This window comes from Astatotilapia calliptera, chromosome 11 (genome assembly GCF_900246225.1).
Source record: "Astatotilapia calliptera chromosome 11, fAstCal1.2, whole genome shotgun sequence".
Classification (NCBI taxonomy): Eukaryota; Metazoa; Chordata; class Actinopteri; order Cichliformes; family Cichlidae; genus Astatotilapia; species Astatotilapia calliptera.
Genome location: NC_039312.1, coordinates 28,820,548 through 28,847,105, shown reverse-complemented (window position 1 = coordinate 28,847,105; position 26,558 = coordinate 28,820,548). Strand labels below are relative to the sequence as shown.

Genomic DNA, 26,558 nt, shown 5'->3' with positions numbered 1-26,558 from the left:
TGTATAACTGGAGTGCGTTTTTGTTTTTGTTTTGTTGTTTTGTTTCTTCCCCCATGTAGCATGCACATGTAGAAGAAAGAGATTGGCCATAAATGCTTCCTACTTAGGTTAAAGCAATTTGCACTTTACTGTTTTCCAATTTTCTCTCTATTAAGTCATGACATTAATGTCCTTCTTCTAAATGGCTTTAATTATCTGATTTTCGCTTGCCAACTTAATTTAATTGAACAGTGTGACTATGTCACAGCAGCCTACATACATGTGACGTGGGTGACAGCAAAGCAGTGTAAAGTTGCTGTTATTTGATTATTTGCATTTTTTATTTACTCACTGTGCTCACGCTTCTCTAAATGTGTTTGTGTTTGGAACATGTTATTCAAGGGGGGTTTGAAATGCTAATTTATCTCAACAATCCAGGTTTTCTCAGTAGTTCTGATGTTAGAAAACGGTGACTTTGAAATCCCAGCCAGCTTGTCTAAGCCCAGTGTAGCTGAATCCACTGCCATAAACGTTTTCTGTCTGTTGTAGCAAAGTGTGCTTGCTCTGCAAGTGCCTCCCAGGACATGCTTAGTTGTTGTTATGTTTCGTATCAACAGTAGAGGATAAACATTTTGCTCTTTCAGTAAGCCAGTTCTGGTTTTGCTCTTAGGCCTTTTCATCACATGTCACATTCTGTTCCACCCTTGTACCCTGCCTTTCTCTTTGTTTGTTGTGCTCTGTCTCGTGACTGCAGTAGAGTTTCTTACTTGCAATAATTAATTGCACTTGTCTGCACCTGAGCATATAAAGGTAAAGCTTTGCCTGCAGTGATTCTGTGAAGGAAAGCTTTGGATAAGATTTTTGGCACATAACTTTGGGTGTTTGTCAGGCTTATGATAAATCTTTAATTGTTGTGTGTGTGTGTGTGTGTGTGTGTGTGTGTGTGTGTGTGTGTGTGTGTGTGTGTGTGTGTGTGTGTGTGTGTGTGTGTGTGTGTGTGTGTGCGCACATGCAATTGCCCATTTTATTCAGGTAAGACTGTGAATGCATTTCATACTTCCACTAAATAGCGGGTTGTTTTATCTGATTTAATGAACAGAACATCCTGTTGAGCTGACTGTGACTGGGGGTAATAAACAAAAACCCTTAAATTTCCCAACAAGTCTGTTCATCTTGGCTTTCTGTTCATAGTAAGTCTCTCATAAAGTGCCACTCACCCTTGAAATCATTGAGGCCTTTACAAGACTGTACAATCCGTCAGCTTCCTGTGGTCTAAATGTCGACATTATAAGTACTTTCCAGTATAGACTGTGATCATAGATTTATTTTCTGAATAGATGGTGAGGGGAAAAAAAAAACTGCTGAAGCCTTTTAAAAGCAGCTGCTTATTCGAAGCTGAGAACACTTTTTTTTTTCTCTCTTTTTTTGTTTTGAGGGTATCTAACCTCTCTAATGAAGCTGTCGAATCATGCAAATGGGTTCTGACACAGTTGGGCAAAACTCTTGCACCATTCCCTTGATGTCATTTACTTTAATCACTTGCCAACTAAAAATATCTCAAATAAAAGAAACATGCTGGGACTCATTGTCACTGTCCTCGCGTAGCCTTCCATCGCTCACACTACGCCCACTTCTCAGTACAGCAGAGTGTGATGTTTGGCTTCTGCTCAGCAGAGGTTTAATGATGTAATTGGTGTTTTCAGCACATCCTGCTTATCAGTTTGGGAGGGAGCTTCGATACACAGCCTTGTTTCTTTAGTTGTTTCATTGCTTTCTTTCTTTTGTAATTCTTTCTTTTCTTCTTCCTTCATTACACCTTTTCTTGTTTATTGCATAACCAATGCATCACTTTTACTTCCTGTATTGCTGTCCTTTCCGCATTTTTTGAATTCGTCCTTTCAGGGAATTTTTTTTTTTTTAAACTTTTCTAGTCTTCACCCCTCTGGGCACATTTCCTTTCCTTTTATTGTCATGTTGTATTTCTACTTAATATTTCCTTTGTACACCTGATCGTTTTCCTTGGCCCTTCTCATTTTCCATCTCACACTCTCTCTGCTTTCGGCTGTCTTCTGTTATACGATTTCTTCATGTTATTTCAGGTTTGCCCTTTCTCCGTCATCAGTGTGTACACAACATTTGTCCTGACTTACTGCTTTGTTTTGCTGTTCACAAAATACTTGTCTCTCTCTCCATCAAACCGCACGCACGCGCGCGCGCGCGCACACACACACACACACAAACACACACTCAGTTTGATAAGAAACAAATTATTTGCCATATTAGATAAGTAGCACCAGCACCCAGGGAGAAGCGGTATTGGCTGATGGGTGTGACCTTGACTGTAGATAGAAGAGAAAATAGAAACCCAGAACTCAAAAGTGTTAGACAATCTATATTTGCATGTAAGGCATCATGCTGGCAGCTAATGATTCATGAATGAGTAATTATGCAGGAGAACATTAAGACTTTCCCCACTGCGTTCCCCAAGATTTGAACAATCCTTCAAAGTTAAGTTGGAAAAGATAAATTAAAAGCCTTTAAAATAACATTGACACAACCTTAGAAGTATTTGCAAAGGGTTTGAGGTAGACTTCCCCCCCCCCCCCCCCCCCCCACACACACACACACACACATCAGCAAATTTGATCAACTCTTAATGTTAAGAATGCGTGTGCACTAAGACAGCATCTTATTACTTTACTTTAGTTATTCTGATTGCAGGCTGCAATGTTGCTGTTATATGTACTTTTACAATCGATCCAATTTGAATCAAGCAGAACTCTTTCCTTCAAGAAAACTTGTGGCAGAGAAGGTAAATATTGTATGAATCATACTTCTGACCTTCCTGTTAGAGAACAGTGTATCCAGATGTTAACTTAAATAACATTTAGGTCCTTGTTTTCCTCTTGATCTCACTGGGAAAGGTTTGTCAGGTGGTCCAGAAAGAAAGGGGCGGGGGGGAAGAAAAGTAGATGTCCGTACTCGTGACTTCAATGCTAATCTGAGAAGTGGGTCATGGCGACAAGGCTAAAAAGTTTGCAAAGTGATGGGTCAAGCTCACATCCGTTCAAAGACGCAGGTTTTTAAGTGCTGACTGTGGTGGGATGGAGTAAGGCTGACGTATGAAGTTGGACTTGTGTGTGTTTTAAACATAATGAAATATGCATTGGGCCTGCTATATATTCCACGTCACCTCTCAAGACTCAGCAGGAGATTGAAGTGAGCATATGCAAATATCTCACATCATACTGCTAATACAGCATGTGAACGGGATGTCTTTGGTGTTTCTTGAACACAGGCATTTGAAGGCTTAAAGTGCTTTTTTTTTTCATTATTCTTTGACAATCCCCTTTTCAATTGTGGATATTTCATTTTGAAGCCAAACCACTTGTCCTTGCTGGTTATTTTGTCTATTAATGGGGGTGAAGAGCAGCAATGGCTCTCTCTGTGTTATGAGGGAGCATTAAAGTGGATGACTCAGTTTCTCCTCATCAGTGTGGCAACTGCAGATTCTGATTGAAACCAGCAGCCCACTCAGCCTGCTGCACCACACTGTGTGTTTGCAGGTCTGCTGATCTTGGTTGTAGAGAAAGGAGCAGTACTTTGACTGTAAATCTGAAAGACAGGAAGGCAGTTTGAGAATAAGATGGGAATGTACAGGATTTAGATAAGGGATGAAGGAAGAGAGGAGTAAATTTGCAGATAAAAGGATGCTTTCTTGTGATGTGACTGATGCACTGATTCAAGACAAGTCTGCATCCAGTCGGCAGGTGAATAATGGGAGCAAATCCAGAGGTGAAAATCTGACAAAATCTCACAGGTCTGGATTTATTCCCTAATAACTGGGCAATATGAAGCACACGTTGTGATGCATTACTATGATTATATAAACCACGACCATGTCGTCAAGTTTTTGCCCACAAGGGATCGTCTAGATTGTCTTGGGCGTTATTCTAATATTGTAATGTATTAGGGTGTTTACTGGTGCTGTGGGAATCTCATACAGATCGTCTCGGTTTGAACAGATGTCAGGACTTAACAAGCACATTGCTGGCTGTTGAGAGGATGCTGTGCTAGACTTGGAGTGGAAAATCTAACCCAGTTGAAAGAGAAGTACTGAGATTGTTTGGAGGAAGGCGAGCACAAAGAAGGAGAGGTAGTCAGCAAGAAAGTTCACGCTTTGCTTAATGGATGTGATTTGTTTTGACTGTCTCAGTGGTGAGCAACAAAACCTGTCCAACATGTCTTCCAGTCCCATTAGCTGGATGGGGCTCTGTGAAAGACTGTGGAGGGTTGATACTGAAGGGCTTGCAGCCGCTTATCAAATGCTTCAAGGTTGAGGTGAGGCAGTAGGGGATCCTGCAGAATGTATTTTGCTGAAATTAAAATGTTATGTGTGATGTACACAGATGCATTGATATGCTAATTATTTCCTCACCTCATTGATTAAACGTCAAGTCACATCAGAGGGACACAACAAGGCAGTCTTTGTGAAACAGGGCATACTAGAAATGTGTTGATGGGAACTTAAGAGGATGTCGTTTCATTCGTGCTGCATAGCTTTCTGACATTTATTTTCTTTGGATTATTACTTGCTAGAGTCTGTGTCTAGAGGCGTTAGGATTAGGAGAGCTGCTCCTGTTATAGTTTTTTCTTAAGGATAGTAGTTAAGTTGTCATGTTTAATATGACACTATGTAATACCATATAACTGGCTTCAGGAAGCTTCATGGAAATCTCTTGACAAACATAATCTCTGATAGCAGTGGTTATAATGTTATGTAATTTGAAACAAGAGAAAAAAAGTTTAGGGTAGTGACTCATAGATGTCCCCACATTTCTTGTCAACTTATCTTCTTTCCTTCCCTTTTCTCTTTTTATCATCCTCCCTCTCTGCCTCACTGGTGTGAATTGCTTTTGGCAAGCAATGCAGGCGCACACGGGATGGTGATGAGAGATGAAGTCAAATTTATGGATGGGTGGATTGAAAGAGAGGGATTTGGGTTTTCTGGGAGAGGGGTTGGGGCAGCAGAGGAAGCTGCTGCAAGGTCAAAGCCATCTGGTCTTGTTTTGACCACCTGGGACTCTGTGTGCGTGTGTATGTGTATGTGTATGTTCTTGCATAACAACTATTGCAAGCATGTCACTGAGCAGCTCTGACAGAGTTTTTTGTAGATGGGAGGATTTCCTTTTGTACTTTTGGCAATGACTCAATAGGAGCAAACAGGTGTGTTTGTGTCTGTGCTTTTCGCTAACCTTTCTACAGAAATGCAGAACAGAAATTACAAACAAGAGAAGCAGACTTTTATTTTAATATTTATGTTACCGTACACGTTGGACTGTAATTTGTAACTGTTATTGTATGAAGAAGTATAGGAAATCATTACAAGTGCTTTAACTGACTTGGAAAATGTGACTAGAGAAACTGAACATGAACTACTTTTGTAAAAGAGGTAGGTATACCAAATCTGACATATCTCCGCCCCCCCCAAATACCTTCCCTTTAGCATAAATGACTTGACCATCAAGTAGCATCTGGCGCATCAGCAATGCCAATAGCAATACCAACATAAATGACTACATATACCTTAACAGCATCAGCACATGACTCCTCAAGTGTCCTTATTCAAGCCTTGTTTGTAGCTGATAACTAGCTTTGTTATCTGAGCCAATTTGGAAGAGTGAAGAGATGCAGAGAGGCATCTAAAATGCACACTAACGAGATGTTATTACTTGAGGAAGCAGCAAACACTGTGTACAGTTCACTCATGACTGAGCCCCTTAGTCACATTTTAGGCTGCTGTAGTTACTTCTGTGGGCACGCTTTCACAGAGGGATGACACTATGCACTGCTAACATTACCTTCGCTCACATAAATAGACTTGGAGCAGTCCCTCTCTTCCCTACAACATTGGACTCTTGTCACAAATGCATTACCCATCAGGCTCTCTTCTTGCACAGGATCGGCTCTGCCTGTAACCCAGTAAAAATGAAAGTAGAGGTAGTGAAATTAGGTGAGTTTAAATACCTGGGGTCAACCATGCAAAGCAAAAGGGAGTACACAAGAGAGGTAAGTAGAAGCGAGTGCAGGCAGGGTGGAGTTTTATACTAGATTCCAAATATATAATTATATTCTGAATTATGTTCAAATTTCAAAGAAATCCACTGTTTAAAAAAACAACAACACTTTTATAGAGAGAGATTTTAAGCTGTTCTTGCTTTCATCCTGTCACCGTGTGAAGTGCAGGAAGTGATGCTTTCATCAACATAGCAACTTTTGCGGATCATTCTTTGTTGCAGAAACTTATTAAATTTATTTAACTGTATTAAAAAAAAAAAAAGCTCTTAACTGTTAGCCCTGTCAGGTGGTACAAATCTGTCTAAAAAGCAAACCCCGGTTAAAACTTGTCCCTTTGAACACACGACAGCAGCCATCTATCTACCCCTGTTCATATCTGGGTTAAATTGCACGTGTCAGACCGTGAAGTGGACATCAGAGGCTTAGGTTTCCTCCCTGCTGCTGAAGTCATCCGTTTAGCCCCAAAGCTCTCACATTTATCTAGGCCAGTCACAGTTCGTTCCCCCTCTCCTGGTATAAACAGCAACATCAGATAGATGGCTGAGGTTAGTCAGGCGTACAGAGACATAAAGGATATCATGTTTACAGCATTCTTGCACTCTTCAGTCGGCATCTTTAATAGATGCCATTGTCCCAGATTGTGCTTCTCCTTTAGAGAAAATTAATTGCCAGGCTTGATGGAGCGGCACAGATAAAAATAATCAGATTTCCTGGAAAGCTGGCTGAATCAGGTCACTTTGAAAACAGATTCTGTCTCGTGCATTCCCAAACCTTTTTTCTTGGATGGAAAACAAACTGATTTGTGGTTTGTGTGGATCTCCTCCTACATTAGTCTGGGTACACAAGTGTTGCTCTTACAATGTTTCTCATGAATGTGTTTTTAAAAGGCATATTCCTGCTCAAGTAAAGAAACAAACACCCACATTAAACATGAGCAAATGTGTTATTTCAACAGACTGTGAAATCTGGGCATGTCTTACTTTCAATTTCTGTGGGTTGCTGTGAAGGTCAGTGTAAAGTCTTTATCATAAAGGCTCATTTTATACAACTTTGTCCTTTGACAACTGTGACTGATGATCACATTTGTTCTTTCTCTATGTCCTCTCATCCTTCTATGTTCTTCACCTGTTGGAGTTTGACTGATTTACAGATTCTCACACACAAATGGGCTCCATCCATTTCTTTTTTTTAACATCTATTTTACTTGGGTCGTCTTGGTAAGATTACATTTCTCATGATCCTGCATTCATCCTTTTTTTTTTTCATTATTTTCCTTGTAATCACAAGTAAATCAAGTTTTCTTATTTTAAAAGGGACTTGGATAATTGAAGCAGCTGTTAAAACAAATTGCACTTGTCTCAAACAGAGGGGCATACATGACATCACAGATCTGTCAGAAGTCTTGCATTACTTACATGTTGGATTCCCTCTGGAGGCTTGAATCTCTGAACATTTCATAGGGAGTGATTAAAGAGTGATTAAAATATGAAGTAGAAGAGCAAATGGTTGGAAGAAAGAGGAAGAGATAAGTGATGATTTTTGCAGAGGTGCAGGGTGAGGAGAGATGGGGATTAAGCATGGTGTGTTGGGAAAGACGTAAAAAGAGGCAGACAAAGTCCTAAATGTGGCTAGCAAGAGAGATTAAGTTGACTATAGGAAGTGACAGATTGGAAGAGAAAGGAAGGATAGCCATTGCTGAAGATTTGGTAAAGGGTCTGATGGTGGGAGAGAGCTCAGTGGATGTAGATGGAAGGAGACAAATGGATAGCAATGACAGGAAGGAGTAATGGTAGAACAATGGGGGGGGGGGGAAGAGGCTGATGCAGAAAGAGAAATGGGTAGAAATGCTGGAAGGATAGCCAAAGGCGCCAAAACTACCGGACCAGAATTAGAGGAATGAGACACTTCAGGTTATTTATTATTGTCATGCAGTTGTCAAAGCGTTGTCATAGACTGCATAAAGGTTGAAGGCAACCTCTTATCTCAGTAATCAGAGAGTAGTCAGTTATAAAATGCATGCATTTTATAGAAGTGAGAGCAACACTCTAATGTTCTTTTTTTTAATGTTTAACTGTACTCATGTGGGCGTAACTTGCTGGTTCAGGTGCACACATGCTTTTGGCTTTGTAGCATTCAGCAGTGAGAGCATGCATATTAATGAGGGTGTTTTGTTTTTGCTTTGTTTTATCTCTTCTCCGCTTTCTGCTTCACCTTTTGCCTTTCTTCCAAGCACTCCCCTCTCCCTCTTTCATCCTTCTCTCTCTTGGTTGCTTATGAGTGTTGCCTTTGAACTCTGGCTTGGTGATGACAGCACTGGCGTTTTACTTGCTTGTAGTTGACATGTTGACACCGCAAAGAGAAGAAAAACTTGGATAAAGGGAGAAAAACAGGCCTTTATTTCTGTGTTGTCACATGTTTTGTTGTTTGTTGGGATTTGACTGTCTGAGATGTTCTTGAAAACTCAACCATTTAAAAACATGAACACATTTCTTGCTTTGACAACAATTTGCAGAGAAGAGGAGTCTATCGATCCCCTGTTGAAGCTGAATGAGGAGAAGTTTTGGATTTTAAGTTTGGTGTGTACTGAGATGGCATCTTTAGTTCCTTTTCAGCTTCAAAAATGACCTTCTGATTTAATTCTTACTAAAGCAGACCAAGCAGAGAGTAGTGCTGACAGAATGGGGAGGTGAGCGCAGGAGGTAGATGGAGATGGAGTGAGCACGTGCCTGAAGGGTTTCTTGTGGGCAACGTGAGAACAGAGGAGGTGGTAGTGAGGGAACGTGAGAAAAGGAAAAAAAAGTGGTGCTGAAAGGTGATAATCGGTGAGGAGGTGACAGATGGAGAGACAACTTTAGCATTCTTTTTCTCAAATGTGAAGTTTGACTCAGAACTAAAAACTGTGACCGTGAAATTTACAGAAACCCAGTTCTGCTGTCTGTTTCGCAGTAGTGAGCATGCAAACATCAGCTTGAAAGATGCAGTCTGGTCCAATAAACAGTCTGTATGATTTCATAAATTTGCTCATTAATTGTGTCATATGGTGGAAATACATGTGTTGATGCAACTGGACAAAACATCAGTGATGTTTCTGGAATCAAATGTTGACGTATTCTATATTTACAGTGATGCTTTTTACTAACAGTCTTTTCTATGAGCTACAGATCGAGATTGTTTGGTAGAGATGGACGGACAGCTGATGTTGGCATACTAATATCGTCTCTGTGTAAATATTTTCCTTTTTTAATCATTTTACCACAGTGAGCATCTTCCTTTGTCCTGCCTACAAAGAGGAAAGCCAAAGACGTCTTGGCTTCTCCCTAGAATAATTACCAAGACTGCATAATCCCTTCAAAGAACCATCCTCAGCCAAGAAAAATACAGGCTTTTTACGTTTGTTTGTTTGTTTGTGGTGTTTTATTAGTGTTAAACTTCTCGTCATCAGTTGATCCTCCACTGAGATGCTTCCTAGTATGGGAACCCATCGACTGGTCTACCTGGCAATTTACCAAGAGTGTATGGTTCCTGACTTCCTGTTCAAATGCAGATCAATTTAAAGAAGTAAATCCAAGCATTATTTGCTCCCTACTTGGATTGTTACCAGCAGCAGCCAAAGCTGCAGGTTTCATTTGTCCCTGATGAAAAAAGAAAATCAGAAAGCTCCACAAAATAGTGTCGTTTGCTTTTGGATTGTAGAGATCTGTTACATCAAGATATCTGTTTATAGATATCTGCTTCTTTTTACCTTATGCAAGACTTGAATGCAGATGTAATTTGCATACATTAGCAAATTGAGTTTCATAAAGATCCTTAGACACACAACAGGATCAACTTATGATGACAAGCAGAGTGGTTGCAAAAGTAGGACCTTTCTGCTGGATGAGCAAAATCAAACTGATAAATCATCTGAATATTTAAATACTGATGTCACAAGAGACAACAACGTAAGAGGCATAACTGTAACTCATGCTCTCTGTAGTCTTCAGACAGTCTCGAACACAAAGCTGACCTCATGACAGCAACAAGGCAGAAGCTGTTTGGACTCTGCTGTCGTGGCATGTTGATGACCGTCGATAATGAAATTACAGTGAGCATGTGGTGATGTCAGAGTGTTTGCAGACTAGAGTTTGACTGAGAAAGCTGAGGCAAGACAGATGCTGTGTTTGTGAGTTAAACTCTGAAAGCTAACACATTCCTGGAATTTTTCAGTGAACTTCATCATTAAGACAATTTAAAGGAAACAATAAACAAATGTTCATATATATTATTAAATATAAGTGTGGCTGTGGAATAATCCTAGGCAAACAATCAGGTGTTTAAAGACAGTCAGCACGGTAAGGCATTGTTGTCTTAAGAAAAGATTGTCTTGGGTATACGCGACTGGCTTTACTGACTTTCAGACTGACCTATATTTACTGTGTTTCACAGAAACACAAATTTCTGTCCACAGCTTTTTAACTTCAACACTTGGCTCATTTAGCTTATTTTACGTGCAGTCTCTTTGAGTGCAACCAAAGACTTTCACTTAAAAGATTGTCGTATCTTTCTGATCTGCAGTGTCTTTTTGCTTGCAGTGGGCGTGTCCTCTGGATACAGTTGTCTTGTGTTGGAAGAACGGCTCAGCTGCGAGTTTCCAGTCATTACGAGTACAGCATTTTGTTTATGTTGTACATTGTGGTTCCTGTTAAAGTGAAGATAAAGTGTGACTTCACAGCAGCTGTCTTTTATATACAGCCTATGGGTGAAATATAGACTTGCAACAAAGTTTGTACAGCAACTAAGTTGATATAAACTGGGTCAGTGGAAACAACAGCTGATCTTATATTCAGCAAAGCGTTTTCAGCTGAATGTTTTCTTTCTGAGGGATCTGTCGTTCTGCAGCGTTTTACATTTGCGTCTTCTTGCTGAGCTCTTCTTATTAATCTGAGCATTTCTTTCAAAACTTAAGAAAAAATGACAAGGTAAGCAGTGCTTCTTATTTCTGTCTCAGGGCGATGAAGGGAGTAGTACTGCAGCACATCAGTGGTGACTCATAACATTCACATTACATACTGTACTTCATATGCACACCATGCACTCTTACAGTTATTCAGAAACTTCTTATTCTGGATTAGATTGCTGTCAGCTTGAACTTTCATATGAGAAGATTAGCTGAGTGCACACTCTAACTCGATGGGTGTGCATCTTCTTTGGCAAACTTGTACTCTTTGGTTTTGTCACTTCCTTTTTCTGGTGTGGTTTTAATGCAACCAAAGAGTTTTAAATACGACATTATTAATACTTCGTTCAGTCAACACTCTGAGCCTAACAAAGTAACACTAATCTGGGTGTTCTAGTCATTTTCGAAGACTTTGTTTCAGGACAGACGGGTGGGACATTTATTTGGAGCGTTCTAAAGTAGCAGACACAGTATTTTTTTTATTTTTTCTATTTTATTAATATATCTTAAATATCAGTGCAGCATTGAGTGACAGTGACATTTCACACTGATTTGAAATTATTTGGTTTAAGGTGGATTTGGTACCCTACAGATCATTTTGAGGCGTCTCCTTGACTTTCCCTAATTTCAATTCAATTCAATTTTATTTATATAGCGCCAAATCACAACAAAAGTCGCCTCAAGGCGCTTCATAGATACAGAGAAAAACCCAACAATCATATGACCCCCTATGAGCAAGCACTTTGGCGACAGTGGGAAGGAAAAACTCCCTTTTAACAGGAAGAAACCTCCGGCAGAACCAGGCTCAGGGAGGGGCGGCCATCTGCTGCGACCGGTTGGGGTGAGAGAAGGAAGACAGGATAAAGACATGCTGTGGAAGAGAGACAGAGGTTAATAACAGATATGATTCAATGCAGAGAGGTCTATTAATACATAGTGAGTGAGAAAGGTGACTGGAAAGGAAAAACTCAATGCATCATGGGAATCCCCCGGCAGCCTACATCTATTGCAGCATAACAAAGGGAGGATTCAGGGTCACCTGGTCCAGCCCTAACTATATGCTTTAGAAAAAAGGAAAGTTTTAAGCCTAATCTTAAAAGTAGAGATAGTGTCTGTCTCCCGAATCCAAACTGGAAGCTGGTTCCACAGAAGAGGGGCCTGAAAACTGAAGGCTCTCCCTCCCATTCTACTTTTAAATACTCTAGGAACAACAAGTAGGCCTGCAGAGCGAGAGCGAAGTGCTCTAATAGGGTGATATGGTACTACAAGGTCATTAAGATAAGATGGGGCCTGATTATTTAAGACCTTGTATGTGAGGAGCAGGATTTTGAATTCAATTCTGGATTTAACAGGAAGCCAATGAAGGGAAGCCAAAACAGGAGAAATATGCTCTCTCTTTCTAGTCCCTGTCAGGACTCTTGCTGCAGCATTTTGGATTAGCTGAAGGCTTTTCAGTGAGTTTTTTGGACATCCTGATAATAATGAATTACAGTAGTCCAGCCTGGAAGTAATAAATGCATGAACTAGTTTTTCCGCGTCACTCTGAGACAGGATATTTCTAATTTTAGAGATGTTGCGCAAATGGAAGAAAGCAGTCTTACATATTTGTTTAATATGTGCGTTGAAGGACATGTCCTGGTCAAAAATGACTCCAAGGTTCCTCACAGTGTTACTGGAGGCCAAGGTAATGCCATCCAGAGTAAGAATCTGATTAGATACCATATTTCTAAGATTTTCAGGGCCGAGTACAATAACCTCAGTTTTATCTGAATTAAGAAGCAGAAAGTTAGCGGCCATCCAGGTCTTTATGTCTTTAAGACATTCCTGCAATTTAACTAATTGGTGTGTGTTATCTGGCTTCATGGACAGATAGAGCTGGGTGTCATCTGCATAGCAGTGAAAATGTATGCTATGTCTTCTAATGATACTGCCTAAGGGAAGCATGTATAATGTAAACAGAATTGGTCCTAGCACTGAACCCTGTGGAACTCCATAATTAACCTCAGTGTGTGAAGAGGACTCTCCATTTACATGCACAAACTGGAGTCTATTAGATAGATATGATACAAACCACTGCAGCGCAGTACTTGTAATACCTACAGCATGTTCTAATCGCTCTAATAGGATATTATGATCAACAGTATCGAACGCTGCACTGAGGTCTAGCAGGACAAGCACAGAGATGAGTCCACTGTCAGAGGCCATAAGAAGATCATTTGTAACCTTCACTAAAGCTGTTTCTGTGCTGTGCTGAGCTCTGAAACCTGACTGAAACTCTTCAAATAAACCATTCCTCTGCAGATGATCTGTTAGCTGTTTGACAACTACTCTTTCAAGGATTTTTGATATGAAAGGAAGGTTGGAGATTGGCCTATAATTAGCTAAGACTGCTGGGTCTAGAGATGGCTTTTTGAGTAAAGGTTTAACTACAGCCAGCTTGAAGGCCTGTGGTACATAGCCGATTATTAGAGATAGGTTGATCATATTTAAGATCGAAGAATTAATTAATGGCAGGACTTCTTTGAGCAGTTTTGTAGGAATGGGGTCTAAAAGACACGTTGATGGTTTGGAGGAAGTAATTATTGAAGTTAACTCAGAAAGATCAATTGGAGAAAAAGAGTCTAACTTAATATCAATGGTACTAAGAGTAGCTGTAGATAATATTACATCTGTGGGATGATTATTGGTAATTTTTTCTCTAATGATAAAAATTTTATTTGTGAAGAAGTTCATGAAGTCATTACTAGTTAACGTTAAAGGGATGGTTGGCTCAAAAGAGCTCTGACTTTTTGTCAGCCTGGCTACAGTGCTGAAGAGAAACCTGGGGTTGTTCTTATTTTCTTCAATCAGTGATGAATAGTAAGATGTTCTGGCTTTGCGGAGGGCTTTCTTATAAAGCAGCAAACTATTTCTCCAGGCTAAATGATGATCCTCTAAATTTGTAACACGCCATTTCCTCTCCAGATTACGAGTCATCTGCTTTAGGGTACGTGTTTCAGAATTATACCACGGAGTCAGGTACTTCTGATTTGAGGCCTTAGTTTTCACAGGAGCTACAGTATCCAGAGTCGTACGTAGTGAGGAGGTGAAATTATTAACAAGATAATCGACCTCTAGTTATCTTTTTTGTCAGGTAAAGTTCAAATAGAGGTGGTTAAAATCATAACACAATGAACACGTCCATATGACTAATAACAACGGAGCAGTAGACAAATCCTTTAAAGGTAACGAGGACATTGTAAAGTTACCATTTAAAAAATCGTCCATAGTCAGATTTGTAGCCAAGGGGTCTGCATTTTGTATTTTATGTTAGTGTTTTTATGTACCCAAATGGCTCAAGGATAAAAGAGTATGTCCTTCAAAAGTGTCTGAAAGTCTGCTTTCAACATTTCATCCATGAAATGTGGACTTTTCAGGCGTTCCCTTAAAAAGGATTCATCTTGTGTGTGTCATGTTTCTGTATCTCTTGCTCAAACAGTGGCATCCCTCATGTAGCTGTTGTGTAGATAAACTAGCTGGAGAGAAATGGAGTGTTGCAGTGTCAAGGCTGCAGCAGCTCTGAGCCTTTATTGTCTCTCTGTATAGCTTTTATTGGCCTGCATAGCACTGAGTTAAATGCTGCTGCTGCTGATGTGTTCAGGCAGAGCTGACAGCAGCTGATAAGACCGGCAGAAAGCAGAGGACACAGACGGGCTTTCAGCCTCACCAGATTAGAGTCAAAATGTCTCAAACTTCTGTCCATTGACACAGAAAATTATGTAGACTGTTCATACATCAGTTTTATTCACAGGTAGAGACTGATATTTCTGAATACATGAACTCAGTATTATTTTTATGATCCGGCTGATTTTACCGTTTTTCTTCCAATTTTTAAAATGTATTGATACTATCTTTTGCTCAGTCTTCTATAACAGTAAACTGAATATCTGTTGGTTGTTTGGTCAGCTAACTGATTTGTATGTGCTCACTTCACTGCATTTTAGATGAGAAATCCTTTTAAATAATAAAATATGATAATAAATTTATATTATCGGGAATAATTTTCAGAAGAATTTCCAAAAATTCTCTCAGCAGGATGCGAAACAGATTGAAGGACACTGGTAAAGATGTTCACTGCTCTGAGTTTCTAACATAAAACTAAACATTTACTGCTGACAGTGATAACTGATGTGCTGTCTAGTGTCCAGCTCGGCTCCTGTGTGCCTTCACCAGTCACATGAACTGATTTAATGTGACACACAGACCTTGTCAAACCACTGCAGCGTTTATCCACAAGAAGCACATGTTGCACCGATTGTGGATTCACACTCATGCACACTGTGAACATGGTAACAGTCTTATCTTGTTTGTAACAGCAGTTTGTAGTCTCAGCTGTACAACTTTGCCTGGATTACGCAAATGGTGTTTCCGACGCAACAGAGAGCTGTGTTGTTGTTGGAGTAAGTTACTATTATTTTTTTTATTTATTTTTTTACACATAAAATATGAAGCAATGCACAAAACATCAGATATGCCTCAAAGCTTGTTTTTAATAATTGCTGCTAGGTGTAGGCTGAAGGTATTCTTTGGGGTTCTTCTTTTTCTACATTGTTTTTCTTTCTTGGACACATTTGACTGTATTTAAGTTGGTTTTTTTGGGACTGGGGAGGGGCTTAGTGCTTAGTGGTCATCTTGCCACTTCTCACATTCAATTGAATTTTACTTCTATAGCGTCAAATTACATCAGCAGTTGCCTTAAGGTACTTTTATACAAACCCTGCAAAACTAACTAAAAGATAACAAACACATTTTCTCTTAAAAAAAAAAATTGGTGTTTACAAGTCTGAGATTTCTTTTTTTTTTTTTTTTTTTTTTTTTTTTTTAAACAGTGTAAATAGATTGGTGTTTATATGAAATTACAATACTTTAGAAATTCAGAAGAACTAAAGGTTTATTTTATTTTAAAATTAGGTTCTCCTGATTTTAACTCAACAAAAACACATCTTAAAAATCTAAAGGGCCTGGTAGTTACAGCTGTTGCTGAAGAGAAGAAAACAAATTGGTAACTTTTTTTGAAACAGACGAGTGCTTGTGTTACAGCTGAAGTTTCGTAACTCAATAATTTTTCTAAATCAATATTATGTTTATTATTAAATTAAAGCTGCTAACAAACACACATAGAAATGTAGTGTGTTTTGTAAATGAAGTTAATATTGCCACCAGGTGATCAACTTGTTTGACCCCTGACTTGACTGGCCTGGGTGCTTCTAGCTCTTACTGGCAACAGGGCAGTTGTAAAGCTCTGTAGCCATAGAGGCAATGTATGTTGATTGTTTTCCTCAGGAAGCAACAAGCACAAGTTTATTATGGCACCAAGAAAACATTTATAGGACATGGGTAATTGTAAGAGTTGCTCAGAGAACATGAAAACTGTGTCAATAAAACCTTAAAATCTGCTAAAGTCAGTTGAAACCAAAAAACAAGAATTTAAAAACTGTATCCAATCTTTCCATCTCCCAGGCCCAGCTGGAGGCCCAGAAGGCCACCCAGGACTTTCAGAGAGCCACTGAGGTTCTGCAGGCAGCAAAGGAAACCATCTCCCTGGCCGAGCAGAGGCTCCTGGAGGAGGACAGCCGGCAGTTTGACTCCGCCTGGCAGGAGATGCTGAACCATGCCACCCAGCGGGTGAGGAGGGGGAAAAGTGGGAATCTCTTCTTCAAAAACTGAATATTATTTTGGGTTTATTTGCTAGTTTTCTGTCAACAGGAAAAATAACACTTAAACTAAATTAACTTATTGTTAATGGTCCATCTACACCAGTTATGATGCCCACTGATTATGGAGCGCTGCGACCTGCAAAATCTTTTTTTGTATTTTTCATTTATGCAAATATTTCATAAAATGTGGAAGAAAAAAAACAGGGTTCGTGGACCATTTCTAAGGTACTGAACCGAAATATTGGATGACACTGAATTCTGATTGGCTGTTGCAGGTTATGGAGGCAGAGCACACAAAGACGAAAAGTGAGCTGGTCCATAAAGAGACAGCAGCAAAATACACAGCAGCGACTGGACGCATGAAGCAGCTGGAGAAAAAACTCAAACGCACCATCAACAAGTCAAAGTAAGAGCTGAGCAGAATTTAATGGCACCTTAACTTATCTACTTCTGTTTGGGGAGTTTTAGAGCCACTGTTTGGGGTGAAAAAGGCAATAATATATTGCTACATTCATTTTTTTTTTTTTTTTTTTTTTTTTGCTTCTGAAATTGTTATTTGTCAAATAAGTGATCTCAAAACTTTTTAACACATTTACAAATCAAACAAATTAACTTCAATTGAAAGAAAAATTATCGCATTTTATCGTTTTGCCCATTGTGCATGAACCTAACAGATTCGTGAGCAAAAATTAGATGCAGGGACGTGTCCAGAATTTTTTCGTAGGGGTGGCCATACTTCCAGTTTTAATATGCTGTTGTCAAATATAGGCTACTTGAAAAATATGGCAGAAAATAATGATATGCCTGGTTAATTTCCTGTTATTATAGTTGATATGACTGAAAATGAGTACATATGAAAACCATATAACAAACAAATTCTAAAGCAGACTGTGTGAGCCAAATGTTCAGCATCCTGTTTTTGTTTTTTTTAGTCATGACCATAGAGTCTCACTTATGGTCACACTAGAGAACTAAAACTTTCAAGATATTGGGCAGATTTTCTGCAGTCAGTTGTCATGTATGCCATGTGGAAAACAGAACCACAACACGAGACTGTAGCTGCTATTTTAGTGTTTGATGAGTTGAAATATCTTGCATATAGAACCTCAAATTAAACAATGGAAATTATGTAATAACAACAGATCTGCTCCTCCAAACGCAGCTGTTCAAACCTGCTTTGTTTTGCTTCAGTTTTCTGTAAAAGCATCACTGGCAGGTTACACTTCTTTCCATGCAGAAACTCTGTGACGTAGAGAAACTTTCATTTCCAGCTGCACTGAACGTGTTTCTTTTAATATTAATACAAAAGTCAGGTGTTAAAGGGGAAGTCTGGCTAAATGTAGCACAGTCATGGGTTCTATGGTATCACATGATAAAGGTTGCAGCTGGCAATATGGAATGATTGAAATGTTGCTCAGAATGGCCAGAAATCCCCCTTATTTTACCCTAAAACGAAATAATTTCTCAAGGGGAAAGATTTATTTATTTATTTTTTTAAACCAGTGCTGCAGTTTGGCAGATGGCTGTTTAGCTTCAGTTCAAAATATGAAGGGGAAAAAAATTACAAATGATCCAACAGAGTTAAGCTCCACACATTTTAATGTGAATGTTACATTCAAAATATCTATTACTGAAAAATGCAATCGATAGAAGTAATTTGCCCTTAATATACTAGAACTGCCTCATAACACATATACCTCATAACTTAAGGGTATCCAAGAAAATTGTAAAAAGGCCTTTTCAGGTTTTTGCAAATGAAAAAAACCTTTTAAACACAAGTTTTTATTTACCTTCAAAAAATTACTTAATTTCATCCAATGATACATATGAGCCTTACAAACTTAAATTCTCTACCATTAAAACCACACAGATGAGAGCTGCTGCTTATACTAACATGCTGCAAACACCTTTGGAGTTTAGTTTGCTGTGTAGGAAAAAGTACATTTGAGCTTCGAGGCTTCAACCTCAAATAAAACTTTAGTTGAAGAATTGCAAAGTTGCATAAGCTCCCACTTAAGTCTCATATCTTATCATTCAGAGAGGCTGTTTTTGTCTGTGTCAGCCTCCAACTCCCACTCTCTCTCTCACTGTATTTCATTCAATTCTGCAATATGTGAATTTGCATTTGAGGCATCTTCTTCTGCACAAAGATCTAGAACAGGAAGGACCATCTACTACCAAGAGCAGTTTTTGTACTTTTTGTAGGGAAGTGTACCTTTTGTAAGCCACACTTCCTTTCTCATCACTGCAATTCAAAGATTGATTTGCAGTGAAGTATTTGTTAGAGAAATCACTAGCACATAGTTTCACTTAACTTTTTCTAGTCTCTGTTTGTCTGTAATTTAGGTTTAGATGAATTTCTGGTAATTCCAAAAGTTTCACAACTGTTTTATTGGGGGTTTTTGTAACTGTTATAAACCTTTTGTCCCATTCACCCTCCCTATTTATGACTGAATAGGCAGCAACAACTACTCAAAAACCACCAAAGAAGGAAGAAAAGAGAGTAAACTCTCACCATCTCTCATCCATTTTGCTTGACAGACACAAGTACTTGTTGAATTTTAGATCCAGAGTTTGCTTACAAGACAGAACCATCAGATTTACATTAAGTCGAGTTTCCCAAAACAATTATCTGGTTCCCACGTGAACACTGAAACTTTGCTTGCTGTAATTGTTTCTCTTGGGCATACTGGCTATGAAATCCATGATCTGTGTTTGGTGCTTTACATTCCACAGTTTATCAAAAGATAGCATGGGGCTTTATCAGTGGCTAATTCCCAGAATTAAAGACAATAGTCTACAACGTTTCCCCGTTTATCACGATGTGCATACTGTAACTCGCAGCAGGAACGGTGCAGAATTACAGAGGAACTCAAATACAGATACTCCACTTAACTCATTACTAACACAAAGGCAGGCTTGTGCATTTAGTTCTCCACCATTTGCACTTTCACTCAGTATAAGTTATTTTTCTCTAATACATGCTGACAATATTTTATGTAATCATTTTACTTACTATTTCAAGAATCTGAGTACCTATCAAAATGAGCATACGCATAAAAAATAAAGGTTGATATTTGCTCTGTTGTTGATGTTTACCCTAAACGGCACCAAAAAGAGCTGCTGCAATCTTTTTTGGTAGAGTTTAAAACAATGTCTTTCTTGTCACACGATCTAGTCGTTGTTGCTCGATCAGTGAAGTCCCAGCTCCGATTATTAAAGCTGGAATCTTCTAACTGAATTATCAGCTGCAGCCTTGCCGTGTGTTGCCTCAGCAGGGTGTTAATCCATTTTGCATCGTTCGCTCATCCAACATCACAGCCCCCTTTATCTCCCTTTCCTTTGCTGGGTTGCCATGGTGATGATGTGGGTACCGGTCTTTTCTAGGTTAGTCTGTTTTTCCCCCCACGTTCTGTCTGTCCTGACCTCTGCTCCTCCTCCTCCTTCACAGGCCCTACTTTGAGATGAAGGCGAAGTACTATCTGCAGCTAGAGGTATGTGACCCACTGTTGTGCTTTTACAAACCACTTACCACCTCTGTTCTGTTTTATTGTTTCTTTAGACACTGTCAGATCCTAATACAGGGTTAAACAGCTTGACCAGAAACTGCAGTGACTTTTTCTTCTTTTTAATTGAATGTAGATCAACCCGTGCTTGAGGGTTTAATCAGATTAAAGCTGTTTATTCCCAAACTTGATTAGAAACCGCAGCTGTTAGCATTGTTAGAGAGAAAGTGCATCATGCTTTGTTTTATGCCATCTAATTAGCATGAGACACTGCATCAGTAATGTTGATTTTTGTCTTCTGCAGGACATGGAGGAAACTACATTTTTGCATTTAAATATATTAAACTTTCATGAGGTGGTTCTAAAATGTTTGTGTGTTTCTCCTTTGGAGAGGACAGCAGCTGTAGTCAGCTCTAATTCTAGTCGACAGCAGAATACAAAGCTTCCACCTCTGAGCATCAAAGATCTGAATTGTCAGACCTTCCTTAGCACAGAGAAACACTCCAAACTGACCCAAAATCGCCTGTTTATTTTTCCCCCAGAACCTGAAGAAGACTGTGGATGAGAGGCAGGTCAAGCTGTTTCAGGCAAAAGGCGAATACAAGACAGCTCTCAAGAACCTGGAGATGATTTCCGATGAGATCCATGAGCGACGGCGTACCTCTGCCATGGGCCCCCGGGGACGCGGCGTTGGCGCAGAGGGGAGCAGCATTTCTGGGGACGACATCTCCAACTTTAAGATGGACTCTGACGGAGTGTCCAGTGAGTACAAAAACAGTCTTCTTGTCCTTCACTTCATCTCATGAGTCTGTCAAAGATGCTGGTTATGTGGACTCACTGCAAATGTTGAACTGCATGTCTCTGCACACTTCAGCACGACTCAAATGATTCTCTGGACACTTCAGATGATTCAAAGGCTAATTAGTAAAGGTTAAACGTTTCCATGTTTTTGCTCTGTCGATCCGTGCAGCATCAGCTGCTCACTTTGGTGCCTCTCTAAATGTCAGCGATTGCTGTAATGAGATTTTGTTGCAGTCTTGTTGCCATTTAGCAGCACTTAGTGTTAAAGACAACTGAGAAACTTTGAAAACATGGCAGACAAGGAAATCACACCTCTTATGTGTTAATAAGCATGCTCTGTCAGAGGGTATCTGTGGGATGCAATAACTGTCTATTTAGCAAAATCTAACTCTTACTCTAAAGATCCATCCACACAGAGGAGACCAGCAGTGATGCAGTGAGACCACAGAAGGTCAATAAATTTAGTGATTTGTAGGTCTTCAGTTAAACCTTTAATTTTTAGATGAGCTACTAGAGGGAAGAATGATGCTGATTGCCATATTAGGGGCTGGTAAATATATCAGAGGGTTGTCTATACAACTGAATTAGAAGGTTACCAGTTGTGTGTAGTTACCTATGCAGTCAGTAAACCTCCTATTGCCAGGAGACTGGCCATTAGAGACCAACTGTTAGCTCTAAGCAATGCACAATAGCAAATTTCATATGTGAGCAAGGATGGAAAGTTATTCCAACCCTTAAAATAGGCCTCACAGGTTGTCAATCAACAGCAAATTAATTGTTGCATGTTATTATTTGCTAGGTTGTTCAATCTTAGGCAGCTATAATCTGAATTAAGTAAAACCTGGAGCTAGGTCGGGCAGGCAGCTAATGCTTCACTGAGTCATATACTAAACACAGCCTCTCAATGTGGAGGTTTATTCGAGCTGTGAAATCTCACCCGTCTCTCTGTGTGATAATGTCAGTGCCGCAGCCTGGTATTATAACCCTGCCACCACCCTAGTTTTATCCGTACGCTCTAGGGAGATGTATAGACTCATCGATTTCATGTGTTACATATTTTGAGAAGGTGATAAGCTCGCAGCTTTGATGCCAAACTCACACTCTGTTCTGCTGCAGTAATAAATTACATAAATTGTTTGACAAAAAGCAGTTTGGGGGGGTTTGAGACCGATGATGGGACAAAACAAGATATTAGGAGGCGGCATAGGAAATATAAATTTTAACTCTTCAGTACTTTTAATGGTGTTACCATAGTAACAGCAGTTCAGTCCAGAGAGACACTGATGCGTGGCTGAAATGAAAGTTTACTAATTTTGCATTCATGTAATTTGATTTATGTTAGGAAGATGTAACACTTTGTGTGAATATGATGTGACAGATGAGTCCTCTCACTTCTATTTATATCTGTTCTCTCACACACACACACACACACACACACACACACCTCCACCTTTCCCTTCTTCCTTCCTTGTCATAATTCCTCCATACCTTTTTCTGACTTTATCATCATTCTCCTTCCATTTTTCCACCCTCTGTTCCACAACTCTTTCTCCTTTACCCTTGTCATTTTCTTCCTTCCATCTTATAAAAACCTCCCTATTCTCATCTCGCCCTTCTTTCATCTGTCCTTTCACCGGCATCTCTTCTTCATTCCTTTTTCTCATTTTTTTTTTTTTTTTTTTTTTTTTTTTTTTTTTTTTTGCTAATTGCCTTCTTGTGCCTCTGCCTCCCTCCCACTCTTCTATTCCCCTCCCTCTGCTACAGTGGCATCAGTGTGTTTTGATGAAGACCCGTGCGGAGGAGGCGGCATCATGTCTGAAGACTCTGAGACTCATTCCACCTGCAGCCTGGGTTCGTCTCCCAGCAGCCCGCAAGAGGAGCTGTCACCCTGCCCCTTCGCCAGCTCCTCCTCGTCTTCCTCCTACATGTCCTCCTCCTCTGCCTCCCCGTCCCCCACTCCATCCACCTCCTCCTCCGCGTCCTCCCCGGCTCCTCTGTCCAGGCCCTGCAGTCTTGACCTTCCCAGCACCGTGTCGCTGTCTGACTTCGGCCTAATCTCGCCGGTGCTCGGGCCTCGCAGCGAGTGCAGCGGCGCTTCATCACCTGAATGTGATATAGAGAGAGGTGAGTGATGAGAGAGAAAATCCGGTTTAACCCCATGAAGCTTGCAGAAACTGAAGATGCAAACCCATAATGCACTGATGCACCATCATAAATCAGCTCCTGCTGATATCAGAAGGTCCCTCCAGCTTTCAATTTCCCCGTTTAAAATTCAAAAGTGGTCATTGATATGGTAATATGCGATAACTGAGCCTGTTAATGGAGAAAATGCTAATTTGACCCAGTGTCGATAACCTAACTCCACTGTAGATATATTTAAAAAAACAAAAAAAACAAACATCATTCAGATAAGGAAAAACTCAGAGACGGCAACGAAAGGTTTGTTTCATGGATGACTCCATTTGTGTGTATTTGCACACAGAAGGCAGTGAAAGTTAAATGGAAGTGTGATGGATGATATTTAAGAATCTATTGTTGGTAACACACAGTCTCCTCCTCCCTGCGTGGCTCACACCTGCTCAAGCCAACATGACTATTAGTCAAAGTGACAGCGAGGCGAGTGCCTCACCTGCAGAAAAAATATTCATCTGCATATCGTCCTGCAGAGAGGAAATGATTCACATAACTTTAGTGACCCTTAATAAAAATTTTGGAGATTTGTTAATGTATCTGTCCAGCTTTCGGTCAAATTTTTCCTGTTATTTGTCTTAGAGAAAAGGTTTTAAAATGAACAAACTTACTTTAACACGCTTTGCAACAGAGAGCAATATTTTCTATAAAAGGACACATTTAATCAGCACTTTGTTGGTTTAAAAAAAAAATTGCCGCCTTTTAAAAATTATGTTAAAGAACAAAACATTTCATGTTCACTGACCACCTCCTCCTTTGCCTCAGGTGACCGGGCTGAAGGTTCAGAGGGAAATCTAGACAATGCTCCAACCAGCAATGGCAACAACAACATCAGCTTGACATCCAGCACCAAGAAGAGCTTCAGCCTGGAAGCACGCTTCAGCTTTCTGAACCTGCGACGCCCACGAGCCGACAACACCAAAAACACAGACAGCCTTTCCCAGAAGCCTGAACCCGGGCAAACTGTGGTCCTGGTCAAAGGAGTGTGAAGAACAAAAAGAGAATGTGTTGAAAGGAGTTTGACTCGCCCTTGACTCATTTTGAACCAAATTGGTGTGAGCTGTTTGTAAGCTAGCTGCCACTGCTGCACTCCATTGCCAGTGTTTGTGGTCAAAGAGAGACTTTGAATGTCATAGTTAGTGTATATTAGCTTTGTAAATATACATCTGTGTTTTCCCTTTCTGAAGGACACGGCACCTTTTGAACTCATGTATTACATATAAAGAGCACTGTTATGTTGGCAATGTTTTTGTTAAGGGTGGTGAAAGGTATAAAATTATGTTCTTTTTTTTTTCACTAAAAGCTGAAAATGCGTCTGTCACAAAAGCAAATTGCGTACACTAACTGCGTGCATCTGAAACCTGCTCTATTAAACAACTCGTAAAAGTGAACTTGTTACTGTTAATGACGTTCTGTATACTATGCAGGAAGAAGTTCTGCGTGGCGCAACAGTGAAAACAAGTGTGGAAATGCTAAAGCTAAATAAATAGTCCGACATGTGCTCCTGTATTTGTTTAGAACTATGTTGTAATTTTGAGATTGTGTATGTGACGTGTCTGAGTTTAGATTCGACTGTTTTAAAATTGTTTATTTTCCACATAAACTGCAAATATAATTAAATTTGAAATCGAAGCATGGTGACGAAACCAAAGTGTCTCAATTATATGCACAGAAACGCTCCCCATACTTTCCCCTGAGCTGAAAATGAGGTGAATGATGATTGAGTTCACCATAAGCAGAAGTATTCCCTGTGAACCAAAAGCTCAGGCTTGAGCTACTCTAAACACTCCCTTTCAGATAATTTTTTCTACTTGTGTCAGTGGGATATCATCGAAAGATTGTAAGGTCGTCTCAGGCAGATGGCTGTGTGTGAACAAAGGCTCCACCCACTTGCAGTTTAAATCTTTTCTTTACGAGGGGCAGCCAATCAGAAGAATGCATAAATGTGGGGGAGAAGGGTGAGTGGATGAATCAAAGGTCTAGTGTAAGATAAATATGGATTATTTTGAACTGTGAATCAGAAAATCTACTGTAGTGGAGTCCAAGAATAGAAATATGGTGTTGGAAATGTGTATAATCGGTCGTCATTAATACAGGTTTGGTTTGTGGGGTCGAGCTGAGACAACCCAGCTCGTTGCCACAAAGGGCTGATTGTGGCCTCAAGGATATAAAAGACTGACCTGACCTCCCTCTTTGCTCCCCTCCATGTGGCAGGCAGGCTCCTGAACTGATGGACATTGACTTTCTTCTCATCCATGCATCCATCGCAGCACTGATTTACTGACTTTTCTGTTCATCTTATCTAAATAAAACAGTTAATGCTTATTATACTTGCAGGCTCTTACTCTTTTGTTGAAGGTGGAGTCACATGTAACAAAATGAGGCCTTCTCCTTAGTTTCTTAGCATTACGTTACAGGAGGGCCCTCAACACCAGTTGGTAGTTTGTTTGTTTTTTTAAGAATAACTGTTACTTGTCCTCGGGCCTGTTCGCTGAGTATCAGCGTTTCCATGCTTGGTGGAATTGCTGAGACAGACAAAGGTTTAGTGATGACACTACATGGTTAGGCTGTTGTAAAGCTATTTAACCTGGTGCTTTTTTGGATTACCCACCCTGTAGGCATTAGTGACACAGTCCACCCAGGTGCTGCTGGATTGTTTTTAGTCTTTTTTTGTTCATCACAAGATTACGCCTTTGTGTATTACGTACACGGAAGTGTAACTGAGACGCAAGGGCTGGAGTTTAACCAGGGCAAGTACGTTTAACACGCACCTAATACAACGCATGAAGCCTAGGGTTAAGACTAAGAGCTAGTTGGTGATAGGCAGTTTCCATGGGTGGGAAAGTAGTCTTTTACGTCACACCAGTGCAGACTCAACTTCTAATTTTTTTTTGGTGTCCCAGTCTCTGCCCATCTTAACTTCAGAGGGATCTTCTTGAGGACATGGTCCTTACATAACAGAAGCCAATGAGCCACTAGCTGATCAGGGTCAGAAAGTTCCTGTTACAGTCTTTAGAGACACAGGTGACTTAGAGCCCAACATTAATCAGTCTGTTCTTCCACTTTTCCTCAATGACAGTTTTGTACTGTTCAGAGAAACAGGGGTAAACCTGTTGAGTCTGATGTTGAGCTCTGATTTGGTGTAGAGGGAGGTTTGTATGACATGCCCCTTTGCTTGTTCCTGATGTGTCAGTTATTTTAAGGAATGATCTGACTATTACGTGCGCTTAGATATATTACACTTGCCAGTGGTGTCTTCTGAACAGGCAGTGAGGGATAGCTGTAAAGTGATCAGGATTCAGAGAAAAAGAACGGAGCTTAGTGAGGACACTACCACCACTTATTGTTTAGGTTATTGTTTCTTTGCCTGAA

General features: G+C 39.9%; 1 protein-coding gene across 1 annotated transcript in view; it reads left to right on the top strand.

Annotated features, from left to right (window-relative positions):
- sh3bp5b (SH3-domain binding protein 5b (BTK-associated)) overlaps window positions 1-24,832 on the top strand; it is a 33,187-nt gene extending 8,355 nt beyond the window's left edge. The window contains exons 4-9 of the mRNA XM_026184497.1: window positions 16,493-16,657; window positions 16,965-17,095; window positions 20,141-20,183; window positions 20,738-20,957; window positions 22,761-23,120; window positions 23,952-24,832. Of these exons, the coding sequence (XP_026040282.1) occupies window positions 16,493-16,657; window positions 16,965-17,095; window positions 20,141-20,183; window positions 20,738-20,957; window positions 22,761-23,120; window positions 23,952-24,175 (1,143 nt within the window). The 3' untranslated portion in view covers window positions 24,176-24,832. The remainder of the gene's footprint in view (window positions 1-16,492; window positions 16,658-16,964; window positions 17,096-20,140; window positions 20,184-20,737; window positions 20,958-22,760; window positions 23,121-23,951) is intronic.
- The last annotated feature ends 1,726 nt before the right edge of the window (window positions 24,833-26,558 follow it).